This window comes from Euleptes europaea, chromosome 11, assembly GCF_029931775.1.
Source record: "Euleptes europaea isolate rEulEur1 chromosome 11, rEulEur1.hap1, whole genome shotgun sequence".
Taxonomy (NCBI): domain Eukaryota; kingdom Metazoa; phylum Chordata; class Lepidosauria; order Squamata; family Sphaerodactylidae; genus Euleptes; species Euleptes europaea.
Genome location: NC_079322.1, coordinates 22,564,620 through 22,577,730, shown reverse-complemented (window position 1 = coordinate 22,577,730; position 13,111 = coordinate 22,564,620). Strand labels below are relative to the sequence as shown.

At 43.2% G+C, this 13,111-nt stretch overlaps 1 protein-coding gene across 1 annotated transcript in view; it reads right to left on the bottom strand.

Moving 5' to 3' along the window:
* TBX20 (T-box transcription factor 20) overlaps window positions 1–13,111 on the bottom strand; it is a 45,100-nt gene that overhangs the window by 10,893 nt on the left and 21,096 nt on the right. Inside the window, exons 4-6 of the mRNA XM_056857515.1 lie at window positions 10,936–11,044; window positions 9,644–9,802; window positions 5,915–5,991 (exon numbers count right to left, since the gene is read on the bottom strand). Of these exons, the coding sequence (XP_056713493.1) occupies window positions 5,915–5,991; window positions 9,644–9,802; window positions 10,936–11,044 (345 nt within the window). The remainder of the gene's footprint in view (window positions 1–5,914; window positions 5,992–9,643; window positions 9,803–10,935; window positions 11,045–13,111) is intronic.

Here is a 13,111-nt window from a genome sequence, read left to right as displayed (position 1 = left end):
TCAGTTCAGACGCTCCACATTTTCACTGGAACATGTAGAAATTTACTCCAAAATTTCCAAGTACTCTGGGAATGTATTCGGAAAGGAAAGCCCCTGTGCAGAGTGATTTGAGAATTCAACTGCAAATACTGTGTATGGAGAGAGCAGCATATCCAACAACAAAAACCTGTGCATAAAAGGCCCATGAGGAAATGCTGCAGCAACTAACCACTGCCTGAAAGCAACACAAATCCAAAGCCTTGAATAGGGAGTCAAAGCTTTTTGGTGGGGGCAACAAATAGATTCAGATGATAACCCCACCCTCTCTGCCTGATCGTCCCATGTCAGTAGCCATATCTGCATAGTGGCTGTATGGGTCACCTGTCATTTTCTGGATTCTATGGAATTGAAGTCCCTTCCCTCCCCAAACCCCGCCCTCCTCAGGGTCTGCCCCAAAAATCTCCCACCAGTGGCAAAGAGGGACCTGGCAACCCTAACTATGGTAATCCTGTGTGTGTGTGTAAAATGCCATCAAGTTGCAGCTGACTTATGGCGACCCCTTATGGGGTTTCCATGGCAAGAGACTAACAGAGGTGGTTTGCCAGTACCTTCCTCTGCATAGCAACCCTGGAATTCCTTGGTGGTCTCCCATCCAAATACTAACCAGGGGTGACCCTGCTTAGCTTCCAAGATCTGACAAGATTGGGCTATACCATGCTGCCTTCCCTCCATGGCAATCCTACACATAGTGAATAAAGCAATTTCTATATTTCCAAGAGGCTCTGGTGCTCCACTTTCCTGGAAGCTGCCCTCCAAACTCCTTTCCTATAAGCCCATTTATTTCATCTACTGGTGATAAGATATTCACAGCTGAGGGAAAGCATTCTGTGCATGCCCAGAAGCACTATGGTTCCTGTTTCTCCTTAACATGCTCCAAAGCTAAGCTTTGGCATCAACAGCAGTTTCCAGCGGAGTTTACAGATTCTGGAATTGTGCCCTGACTGTAAATCTGAAATGCGAAGTTTGAAATTGCTAAAGTCACATATTTATAAAATCAGATTCAATTAGGTGAGAAAAGTGCAATTTCTGTCATCATGTCATAAAAAAGATGCTTCCCCCGCCCCCCGCCCCCCAGATCTACTGTAAGGAAGCCCGGCCGGTATTGTTACAGATAGCGGCTGTTTTCAATCAGTTACAAGGAGCAATCCAATTATGAGATGGTTTAGTGCGGTAACTGACTCCCACCTAATTTAATTTCTTTAGGTCTCTAAAGATCAATTGATCTGATTTGCTTCCCTCCCTAAAGGCTAGTTAGGAAAAAGCAGACTTAAATATCTGGAAATTAAATCCAAAGCTTTGTCCCACATTTACACCATTTAGGTCAATCCAAACACTGGCAACGTTTGCCAAATGAGTGTTCCTTTTGGAGGCAATGCACAGCAGAGGCGACATTGGCGGGACAGACATGGCTAACATTGGGTTCATACACAAAACAACTGCCTGCTTTAGAAAGAACATTTGTGAAACAGATTATCTGATTACAAGGGCTAATCAAATATCCACCTTTCAAGAAGGTGCAGCTGTGAACTTGCGAACAAACTGTGCCAAAGCATGTAAATGGACCAGATAATATTGTTTCTTTCCAGAAGTGGCATTTGAGACTCTATTAACTTTGCAAGTTGTCTTCAAGGTCTGTTGTTCAATGAAGTTATTGAAATTGCACAATGCTTGACTTTTAGCATATAGATAAAAAGGACACCTTTCCTTGTGCTTCCAATCTACCAGCCTTATGGATTTGTCTCTATAACTGGCACAACTGAACTTGGTAATGTCAGAGCTCTCCAGAAAATTTTATCCTTATCTCAAAGAGGCTAATGTCCCCCATGTGGAACTGGGGAGGTAGGGATGAACAGAAGGTTCACAGCAGCAGCAGAAGAGTTGGTTTTTATACCCCGCTTCTCTTGACCTTTAAAGAATCTCAAAGCAGCTTACAATTGCCTTCCTCTCCCCACAACAGACACCTTGTGAGGTAGGTGGGGCTGAAAGAGTTCTGAGAGAACTATGACTACTAGCCCAAGGTCACCCTGCAGGCTTCATGTATAGGAGTGGGAAATCAAATCTGGTTCTCCAGATTAGAGTCCACCACTCTTAACCTCGCTGGCAAAATTCATGCCCACCAGATTGATGTGCACATGGGAAGAAACACAGGTTTTGTAAACAAGCAAATGTTATTTCTTATGTTTTCTCTAAGAACACAGTAACAAAGGGTGAACTGAGCTGTAATCACATTGTAAATCAGCCATATAAGTAGAGTTGCCAACCTCCAGGTACTAGCTGGAGATCTCCTGCTATTACAACTGATCTCCAGCAGATAGAAATCAATTCACCTAGAGAAAATGACCATTTTGGCAATTGGAATCTATGGCAATGAAGTCCCTCCCATTCCCAAACCCCGCCCTCCTCAGGCTTTGCCCCAAAACCTCCCACTGGTGGCGAAGAGGGACCTGGCAACCCTACATATAAGGAGAATCAGATTATGAGTCAGCAGTTTAAAGCCAACTTGGATCTCAGAAGTCATGTAACAAATCTGCAGCTCATTCCTAAAGATGTTCCCTGCAAGAAGGTTCAGTGGCATCTACTCTGTGTGTAGGACTTACTGCCTATTGTGTGTGTGCGCCGTCAAGTCACAGCTGACTTATGGTGACACTGTAGGGTTTTCAAGGCAAGAAACATCCGGAAGTGGTTTGCCAGTGCTTGCCTCTGCACGGTCTGAAAGAGGCTGTTACCGCACTAGGTATTCCCAGCGAAGCATTAAGAGTTTGAAAATGTTATAAAAAATACTGTTTGCACTTTCTATGAATTCCCACCGATGTATTAAGAGTTTGAAACTGTTATAAAAAATACTGTTCACACTTTGTTTGGCCCCTTTAGCTGTGAAGACGTCTTCCAACCATTTTTTAGCTGTGGCATCCAAAACCCCTTTTAAAGCTATGTTTTTTATAACATTTCCAAACTCTTGATACATCGCTGGGAATACCTAGTGCGGTAACAGCCAGAGTTTTGAGGGAACTGTGACTGGCCCGAGGTCACCCAGCAGGCTTCATGTGGAGGAGTGGGGAATCAACCCCACTTCTCCAGATTAGAGTCTGCCACTCTTAACCCCAACACCACACTAGCTCTTTACTACCTATTAAGAACTGACATTTTAAAAGTTATTAAAATAATTAATGTCACCAAACAAGTAAACAGCACATCAGAGTTCTTGGTGCTTCTGAATGTGTTCGGCACTAGAACAGTGGTTCCCAACCTTTTTTTGACCAGGGACCACTAGGACTTTTTTGTTCGGTGCAGGGACCCCAAGGTTCAAAATAAAAATTCCGAGAATTTGAAAATAAACTTTAATCATAACTGTTAGTTAAACATTAAACTTAGAATAATATTTGAATATATATATTTTATAATAGAGAACTTTTAATTGAAAATATTAATTTATTATGGGTTTATACCTTTGTTTCGTGGACCTTAATTTAGTTCTTGTGGACCCCTGGTGGTCCGTGGACCCCCCGTTGGGAACCAGTGCACTAGAAGCACACAGGAGAAGGCAGGGAAAAAAACAATTTACATCCTGCCCCAGCATACAAATTTTGTCACAAAATTGTGGTAAAGCTTTAGCTGTACCATTCCGCCAAATGATTAAGAACATTTTTAATCACACATCTAAGAAAAGATCCCCCCCCCCAAGAGTTTTTCTTTTTTTTCTTTTACAGGCTTCATTCACATGGCTGTGATCTGAAAGCAGAATTTGATTCTGGAAGGGCTATAAGAACTCTTTCCCCATACCAATTTTCCCACAGGAAGTCATCACTCCCAAGATGTTTTTTATCTCCACTGATGAAAGTTTACACCAGTGGGGCTAAAACCAGGTAGGGCTGGTGATTTTTAGCTGGAAAATGGGGCGAGAGGGAAAAAAAGTAAATATCCCTTTCCACCCATACTCCATCAAGTCCTATTCAGACTAGCAATTCAGTCTAAAACTGCCATTTTTTAATGCAGAATTCAGACAATTTTTTGAAACTTAAAACGTGATTGCAGCACCATGTGAACAATAAACATGCTATTGAGGCTACAATGCCTTTACATTTTCAGTTCTTCCTTCTTCTTCCAACATAATTACTTCCTGTTCCCCCTTAATTACTTCCTCGCAGAGCCACATTCATGAACTGGTGCAGGGAGAGGAAGGGTTTAAGTACTTTGTAGCTTGCCAAAGGTCATTATGAGGATAGAACGAGGGACAGAAAACCATGTAGGTTGCCCTCAACTCCTTGGCAAGATATACCAGATGTACTGCATTTTCAGTCTGGGAACTAAGCCCTTTCTACAAAGGAAGAGTTCTCAACAGATGCCTGGCTTCTTTGGAACTCCCTTCCTCAGAAGAATGTCCAAAGTATCAGCCTATGGCCATAAATCATTATTATTCCCAGTTTCTCACTTAGGCTAGGAAAAGCTGGCCCAGGATAGCCAAGGATGTGAATCTGATAATTTTCTATTAACCCTTGACTGTCTGACATGCAACAAAAGCTCGCCACTAAATACCCAACAGAATCCTGGAGGGGCCCCTGGCCTGAAGCAACTTTTTTTTAATGAGCGAATTTCTAAACAAAATCGATGGAGTTTTTTCATGATAGAATCATGAAGTACTTAATATTGACCTTAGAATATGCTCTAACACCCACTTCATGTGGCTTCAACATGGCCCTGTAATTGGTCAAATGTCAAAATTTTCTTGGGGGCTTCCAGCGCCCGAACCCCCAGCTGTATGGGCTCTCTGAGCTCACCAGAATTAGCTGTATGGGCTCTCTGAGCTCACCATAATTTATTTATAGTCTACATTTTGGCAGCTGGATCCTCAAATCCTTCACTGGTGCACAGTGTAATAGTTCTGCGGTTTTATTTAGTCACTGTATGGCCCATTTTCAAGGACTCCACCCCACCACCGTGTTCTACGCCATTTGGGCCTCGAGGTCCTTGCCTTTGGACCTTGTTGGATGTTGCTCTACTGTTGCTGGTTGCAAAGGGGCCCCTGTAACAGTTCAAGCTTCAGGGCCCCAAAAATGTAGGTCCGCCATTGTTGCTGACCCATGGGGTGATGTCACATCACGACGTTTACTAGGCAGAATATTTACTTTACGGGATAGTTCTGATTGCCTTCCCCGGTCATCTACACTTTACCCCCAGCAAGCTGGGTACTCGTTTTACCAACCTCGGAAGGATGGAAGGCTGAGTCAACCTTGAGCCGGCTACCTGAAACCGACTTCTGTCAGGACTGAACTCAGGTTGTGAGCAGAGCTTGGACTGCAGTACTGCAGTTTACCACTCTGCGTCACGTGGCACATACCAGAGCTTTTTCTCTGAAGTTTCCCGCATGTGAACAGTCTAGAAGGCAGGAGCTTCCTTTTAAAGATGGTCAGAGCATCCCCCCCACATCAAAAAAATAATGTATTCTTAAGGTGGTTCATTAAGGATTCTGCTACATAATCTTACTGAGTATTTGAGTCGGCTCCAGTGGGCTTGGAATCCAGCAGATATGGATTGTGAGAACGGACATGATCAAGGCTTAAAAGTACCAGAAGTGAAAGGCAAATGGCAAAATTCTGCTGTCATCTGTTTTGACAACGCCATGCATATGGATATTAAAGGTCGAAAAATAATTTGATGGAAAAACCAAAATCAATATAATCACAGTAACCCATTAATAATAATCTTCAAACAGTTGAGACTCATTTTCAAAGAAGATGAGACCTCTTTCGTGGGACAGGATAATTTTCAAATGCAGGGCTTCAGAGAGGAGAGCTGAAAGGATACTTTTCATCTCAACTCTCCCTTTTCCCTCTTTATCTTATCAGAGTGTGGGGAAAGTAAATAAAGGCCCCATTACCTCTCAATATCAGTGAGTCTGGAAGAGTCCCTGAATCCTTTGGCAAACGGGTTGCTGTCAATTTTCAACTTGGTTATCTGGAAGCAGAGAAAAGAAGGGGACATCTGCTATCAATCATACAGCTTACAAAGTGCAACTCAAACTAACTCATCCCCACTGAATTCTTTGCTGAATCTGTAACAGATTTGATTTTATCTCAGGAGGAGGATTGGCAGGTATAGGACATGCTGCTGCTAGGATTGTAATACAGACAAACTACCCTTGATATTGTTCCATAACTGGAACTCCTTATGAGTTGTTTAATTTTTAAAAACCATTGTGTATGGGGGCAGGTCGGGTTACCAACTCTGGTTGGGAAATGCTTGGAGATTTTGGGACAATGCCTGGAGTAGTGGGATATGGGAAGGGGGGAGCTCAGCAGGTATGTGATGTCGTAGATTTATGTAGTCTGGTGATCAGTTGTGCTTCCAGGAGAGCTCCAGGCCCCAAAGGGAGGCCAGCAAGTCTAGGGGAAGTATAAATCAGGACTTAGGGATGGAAATAAGACAGTGAAAGAGGAATAAAGGAGATTCAGCAGAAAGTGTCGACTTGGTTCCTCAGAAATGCAGTTGGAGTCACTCTATAGGTAGGCAACTGCTTTGGAGGTTTTTAAGCAGAGGCTAGATGGGCATCTGTCAGCAATGCTGATTCTGTGCACTTAGGCAGTTCATGAAGGGTTGTGTCAGTATTGGCTCTTGTGGCCTTTCTTACATGCCCAGGGAAATGCCAATCACCGCTTTGGGGTTAGGAAGCAATTTCCCTCCAGGGTAGATTAGCCAGGGATCCTGGAGGAATTTTTTTTGGGGGGGGGGGCAATTTCTAGGCATGGAGTAGGGGTCACTGTGAATTTCCTGCATTGTGCTGGGGATTGGACTAGATGACCCTGGTGGTCCCTTCCAACTCTATGATTCTATGAACTCCCCTGCCTTCCTCTCTCATTGCTGCTTTCTGTACCCCTGTGGTTCTGAAGCTGCTCCTTAAGGTCAGTGTTTTGTTTTTATTTTGTGTGTTTGTTGTTTGTATAAACTGTATTTTTGCCTTTCTTTATAAGCCACTTGGAGTCCCCAGTAGGGAGAAAGTGGGCTATAAAAGCATAAGTAAATGGCGGGGGTGGGGCAGAATTATCCTCAGACCATTTCACAAATAAATCAAGAGAACATCTGAAAGAAAGCTAGGGGGAAAATGAAATTTGACCTACAGTTCAACTCTGTCGCAGTGGCTTGACTGCCTAACAAATGCATGACCTTTAAATCTTAAATGTGAGATAGTTTGTTGAAAGTGTAATGTGTTTAGCCCTTATCTAATAACCTGCAGAAATGTAATCAGGCCTCTTAAAACCAGCACTGAAAGAAATGGCAAAAATGAGAGGTTCCATTTTCATTAGTCATACAGAATACGACAGCATCCATCTCTAGGATTTCCAGAGAAGTTCCACTGGGAAATTCAGCAGTGTTTACGGTTTGTGCCTAAGGACCAGACCAAAGCTTTCTAAAACTGATTTATCAAGGCAAACCCCATTTGTTTCAGTGCTTGGCTCCAGGTTTAGTGATTACTGTCATCTGCATGGGAACAGTCAACGGGTATCCACTCAGCAAATCCATTCTGATGTTCATTGGAATAAAAAGAAGAGTTGGTTTTTATATGCCGACTTTCTCTACCACTTAAGGGAGACTCAAACCGGCTTACAATCACCTTCCCTTCCCCTCCCCACAACAGACACCCTGTGAGGCAGGTGGGGCTGAGAGAGCTCTAACAGAGCCGTAACTTGCCCAAGGTCACCCAACTAGCTTCATGTGTAGGAGTGGGGAATCAAACCCAGTTCTCCAGATCAGACTCCACCGCTCCAAACAACCTCTCTTAACCACTACACCACGCTGGCTCTCCACCATGCTGGCTCTTCTCAAGTAGAAATGCTATAATTCATGGTGCACCATAGAATAGAAGGGAAGGGAAAAACAGTAGCACCTTCCATTTTAGCTGATAATGTATTGGGTAGGGCTTTGGCGTAGCAAGAGAGCATCTGCTTGGCATACAGAAGGTCCCAGGTTCAGTCCCCAACACCTCCAGTTAAAAGATCAAGTAGTAGGTGGCCAGAAAGAAGATTCTACTTCAGAACTCCTGCCAGACAGAGTAGGCAATACTGACCTTGACAGACCAATGATCCGACTCAGTATAAAGTGACTTAAATAAGGATCTGTGTTTCAGTGGTAGAACATCTACTTTGCATGCAGAAGGTCCCAGGTTCAACCCCTGGCATCCCCAGCTGGAAGTACCAATTAGCAGGTGATCTGACAGTCAGAGTAGACAAGACTGACCTGGATAAACCAAGAGTCTGACTCTGTATTAAAGCAGTTTAATGTGTTCATTGCTGTGACAAGGATTCTTTGATCTGGAACGTCTGTTATATATTCCAGTTTTTATTTAATTGCCTAATCTGAAGCTTTTGAGAATACCCCCAGGTTTTTGTAAATGGAAATAAATAGAAACTGGGCATGCATCGTGTCAAAACATTTCCAGTTTGACAAAACTGAGGATGTTGCCGCAATAAGGTAGAGATTAAGGTCATGAATAGAATCTGGCCTTGTGGATCTGCAAGAGAATTCTGTAAGAAGAAACCAGACTCTGGAACTGGTTTTAAAAGGATCTCACCCTTCCCTTTTGTGGAGCTCTCGGCTCGGTACCTGCCTCTGCCTGTTGTCACCTCTGCTGGCCCCAGAACCAGCTGTGGCTGATTCATGCTCACGTCTCACCACTTAATCGGAAAACTCAGACTTGTGTGTAAATTGGCAAGGTGTGAGAAAACATTGCGTCTCTCCGATACAAGCAGTCGTCTTGTGATTCTCCAACAACACCTCCCCAAATGGCTTTGGACGTGAGAACTTTACCCAGGATCAGAGAAGAGTCCTTCCAGAAATGGCTCAGGAGACAGGTCAAAAAGCTATTCTGAACTTTACAAGACAAGAATCAAAAGATACTCTCCATCCCAGGCCTTCAAAGTGTTTTGGTTACATTCCACTGCAAAACAGGCTCTGGGAAATTATATTCCCCAGGCCATTTAAAAAAAAAAAATGTTCAGAAAGGTTTTCGTTAAATCACTTGCAACATCTTTTTGGAAAATCTTCCATAGTTTCCAAGAAGGCAAAATTACTGGATATTACAGCAACTCTGCATCATTCTAAGCAGCGACATCTTTGCATATAATTTAGGGAGCAGAGAGGCTGCTTCCTTTCAGGGAAATGTTGTGGGCAGTGCCAAAGTTATTGCCTTTGAATGGTATTTCCCAAAACTCTAATAGCTGAAGCATCCTTATCTTCTGAATTAAAAGTTCTTTTATTTATGTTTTTTTATTAGTATGTGATTTAACAAGTATGTTGTGAGGCGCCTTGGGCATTTAAAGAAATGTTCTGTATATTTTAAGCAAGTCGTTTAAATGTGACTGGCAAGGCATGCCAAGTTCTGTGCCCGCTCAGTGTCATCCCACTTTGGTGGTGTGTTGAAACCAGTCTGCTCAAAGCTGCCAACAGCAGTCACAAGTTCTCCACACAGCTGGAACAGTGTCGGCCAGGCATTTTCTGGCAAGCATCTGTGCCTTGACAGGATTATGACGCTCAGCCTCCATTTTCATATATTAGCTTTGCAGCATTTACCCAAGAACAATGTTAACTTTAAACCCACGGGGGCAACACTTACCAATTGGTTCTGGTAGGCTGTGACTGCCGTAAACACCGTCTCTGGAAATATAAATGTCCTAAACTCTTCAGATTTCAGGTTAAGCAAGGAAGCGGTATGGTCTTTCTTCTTAATGATGTGCACCCGGGGCTGATATTTGTGCATCGAATTCAAGATTATCTGTAGAAAATGAGGAAGGGCACATTAATGCTCGCCGTAGTGTTCCTCTTTTTTATCTTGTTGGATTCATAGACTCTGTCGTGGACTTTCACTTTTTCTACATTGAGCGCTTTAGCTCTCCTGGCCTCATCTTTTTTTAGATTATACTTGACCCAGCGTGTTTTAGATAATTCAGGCTTGTTTCATTCTATTCCAGAAGAACAGAATGCCCTATGATTATCAAATGATCTATCATATCATCAGTTCCTATCATTAAGGCCTGGAAGATAAATGCAGCGGAAAAAGAAACCAGAGTGGATTGTGCCATGGCCACTTGTAAAGGAAGGATGCCATTTTTAACATGTGCTTTGTTTAAGAAAAAACACATATACATAAAATCTCCCTGCACAGCAGGGCCTTGATATGATAGGAGTTTGTTTGTTTGTTTACAGGGAGTTTTTTATTTTTACATAGGAGGATGTTCAAGAATGTGATATCACACCTACGATCTGAAGTGGTCCTTTCTCATCCTGCTGCATATTCATATTTTTTAAAAATGACATTAGCATAAAGGATTTGGAGACAGAACAGTAAATAGATCTTTCCTTCTGATGTCTCTGTGGGGACACGATGGCCTTTGGGAATGCAGTATTCTATATGAACCCAAAACAAAGACAAACAGGTGTGCAAAGAGAGACATCTGCCACAAAGATTCACCAGATGACCAAATCTTTGTACACACAGCAAGATGTCCTTAGATGACTTTAACACATGTACAGGTACATATGGGTGCAGCTAGTTCTTTAAGTATGCTTATCCCAGGTCAATTAGGGCTCTAAAAGATAACTCGTAAGGGTCTAGCTGTGAGTCGGCAACCAGTGTAGGAATTTTACAACCACCTTTTGTATCCAAAAGACCAGGAGGCACGCACATGGCTCCTGTCTGTGCCTCAAGCCACAGGTAAATAAAGGAAGGGCAGAGTTTGGGTGGTGGTGGCAACCAAAGGAAGGAGAGTGAGAAGGGAGGGTTGGGGGAAGAAGAAACCCTGTTGCTGGCTTGCAGGGAAAGACAGCAAAAAGGAAAGCATATGTGTGTGGGGGTGTGTGTGTGTTTTAAACACATTATTTTCCATTCCCACAAGGCTGTTTACTCACATGACCATGCTGATCCAGCTCATTGTTTGTGAGCTTCACTTTTTCAAAGGACACCATCTGCTTCAGCAATTGTTCACCCGTAAAAGGAGAATCAGGATGTACATACAGTCTAGAAAGATAACAAACAGGGTCCATCAAGCAAGCAGGTCCTTGTCACTGCTGGTAGCAAAGTAGCCCTACAACAAGCACTAGGCATTACCAGCAATCCCCCTGACAATAAAATGTCAGAACAGTGGATCGCAGAACAGAAGGGTGGGTGGAAAGGGCCGTCAAGTTGCAGCTGACTTATGGTGACCCCTGCAGGGTTTCCAAGACAAGGGTCAAAAAGAGGTGACCTGATCCTGCGTAGCAACCTTGGGCTTCCTTGGTGGTTTCCCATCCAAGCACTAACCCATCCAACCCTGCTTAACTTCTGACAAGACTGGGCTAGCCTGGGCCATCCAGATCAGGGCATGGCTAAAATATATGATGCCAATGTCACCCTGTTAAATGCAAGGTCGTTTTGGAACTAACTATAAGAAACCTGTTCTGAGCTCACTGAAGAAACGGCAAGGATAAACAAGCTCTACATCTGATTCTTTCATATCTATTTCTAAAGGCCCAGAAATCACTGTGTCTATTACTATTCAGAGATGTATACATTTGATAGTCTTCCATGATGCCAAATCTGATGCTATTTCCAGTTCAAAGCAATTAAGCTCTGGACCTTAAAACTGCAAGTATCCAGTCCCAATTGGTTCAAAAAAGGAAGTGAAAGCTGTTACAGTTGTCAGTCCCCCCCCATGCACACACTTTAGGGTTGCCAACCTCCAGGTAATAGCTGGAGATCTCCTGCTAATACAACTGATCTCCAGCCGATAGACATCAGTTCACCTGGAGAAAATGGCCTCTTTGGCCATTGGATTCTATGGCATTGAAGTCCCTCCTCATCCCAAACCCCACCCTCCTCAGGCTCCACCCCAAAAATCTCTAGGTATTTCCCAACCCAGAGCTGGCAACCCACTCCATTTGCTGTGGTTTATTTCTGATATGAGTTTTCCAGAGCATACTGGACTTAAAGTAAACTCCAAGATATTTAAACTGAGTGACCTGGTCAATGAGGTTGCCATTTACACACCAAAGATGTCTCTGCTGGAGTGAGGACACAGAGAACTGCATCACTTTAGATTTACTATAATTTATAGTCAAGCCCAGTGAGCAGCAGTATTCTGCAAAAGTATTCAGGAGTGGACGTAGACCCACTGGAGGTCTAGAAAGTAGCAGTGTATCATCGGCATACAGTAGGAGTGAAATAGGAGTTTGCACCAATTGGGGATGAAACTGTTGGTTATTTAATCTGGAGGCCATGTCATTGATATAGAGATTAGACAATTTAGGGGCCAGATTTGCTGTGGTGTAACAATCAGCAAGGGTTCCAACCCAACTTTTACATATAGCTCTCCCAAGGTGGGACCTGGCCAGGTTAACCATGAAATAGTCAGGGGAGGCTAAAGGGTCAGCTAACGGGAGTTCCATAGTCAGAGTTCCCAAAACCTGAGTTTCCCCCTCCATTCTTTGTAAATAACAGCTTGCAGGGGCCCAGTGTGGATCACAGCCATGGCATGAGGGGTGGATTTAACCTTTCTCCCTCATACTGTTTTCCCCACCAGAAACATTTTTAAGAGCTGCTATTTCCCCCAAAGAGGGAAACATAAAACAACTATGGAGTGTCTTTGCCCAAATGTAATGGAGGGCAGGTCCACAGTTCAGGAAAAAGGTGTGAATTAAAAGGTTAACTATCCCATCCAATGGCCCAAATCTGATTCAGCGCTTCTCCCATGCCTTCTATTTTAAAAAAATGCTTGGAAACTCCAAATCCAGAACTTCATGTATAGTTTGACCTAATTCTACAGTTCTATTAGTTCTACACTGAAGAAGAAGAAGAAGTGGAAGAGGAGGAAGAGGAAGAAGAATTGGTTTTTATACCCCGATTTTCTCTACCTTTAAGGAGTCTCAAACCAGCTTACAATCTCCTTCCCTTCCCCACCCCACAAAAGACACCTTGTGAAGTAGGTGGGACAAAAATGTGATAGGAAGAGAACAAAGATAGAAAACTCAAACTGAAGTCACTGGGACTTACTTCCCAAGTAAATATGCACAGGATAAAACCTACAGACACATCTTTGCAGATGAATTC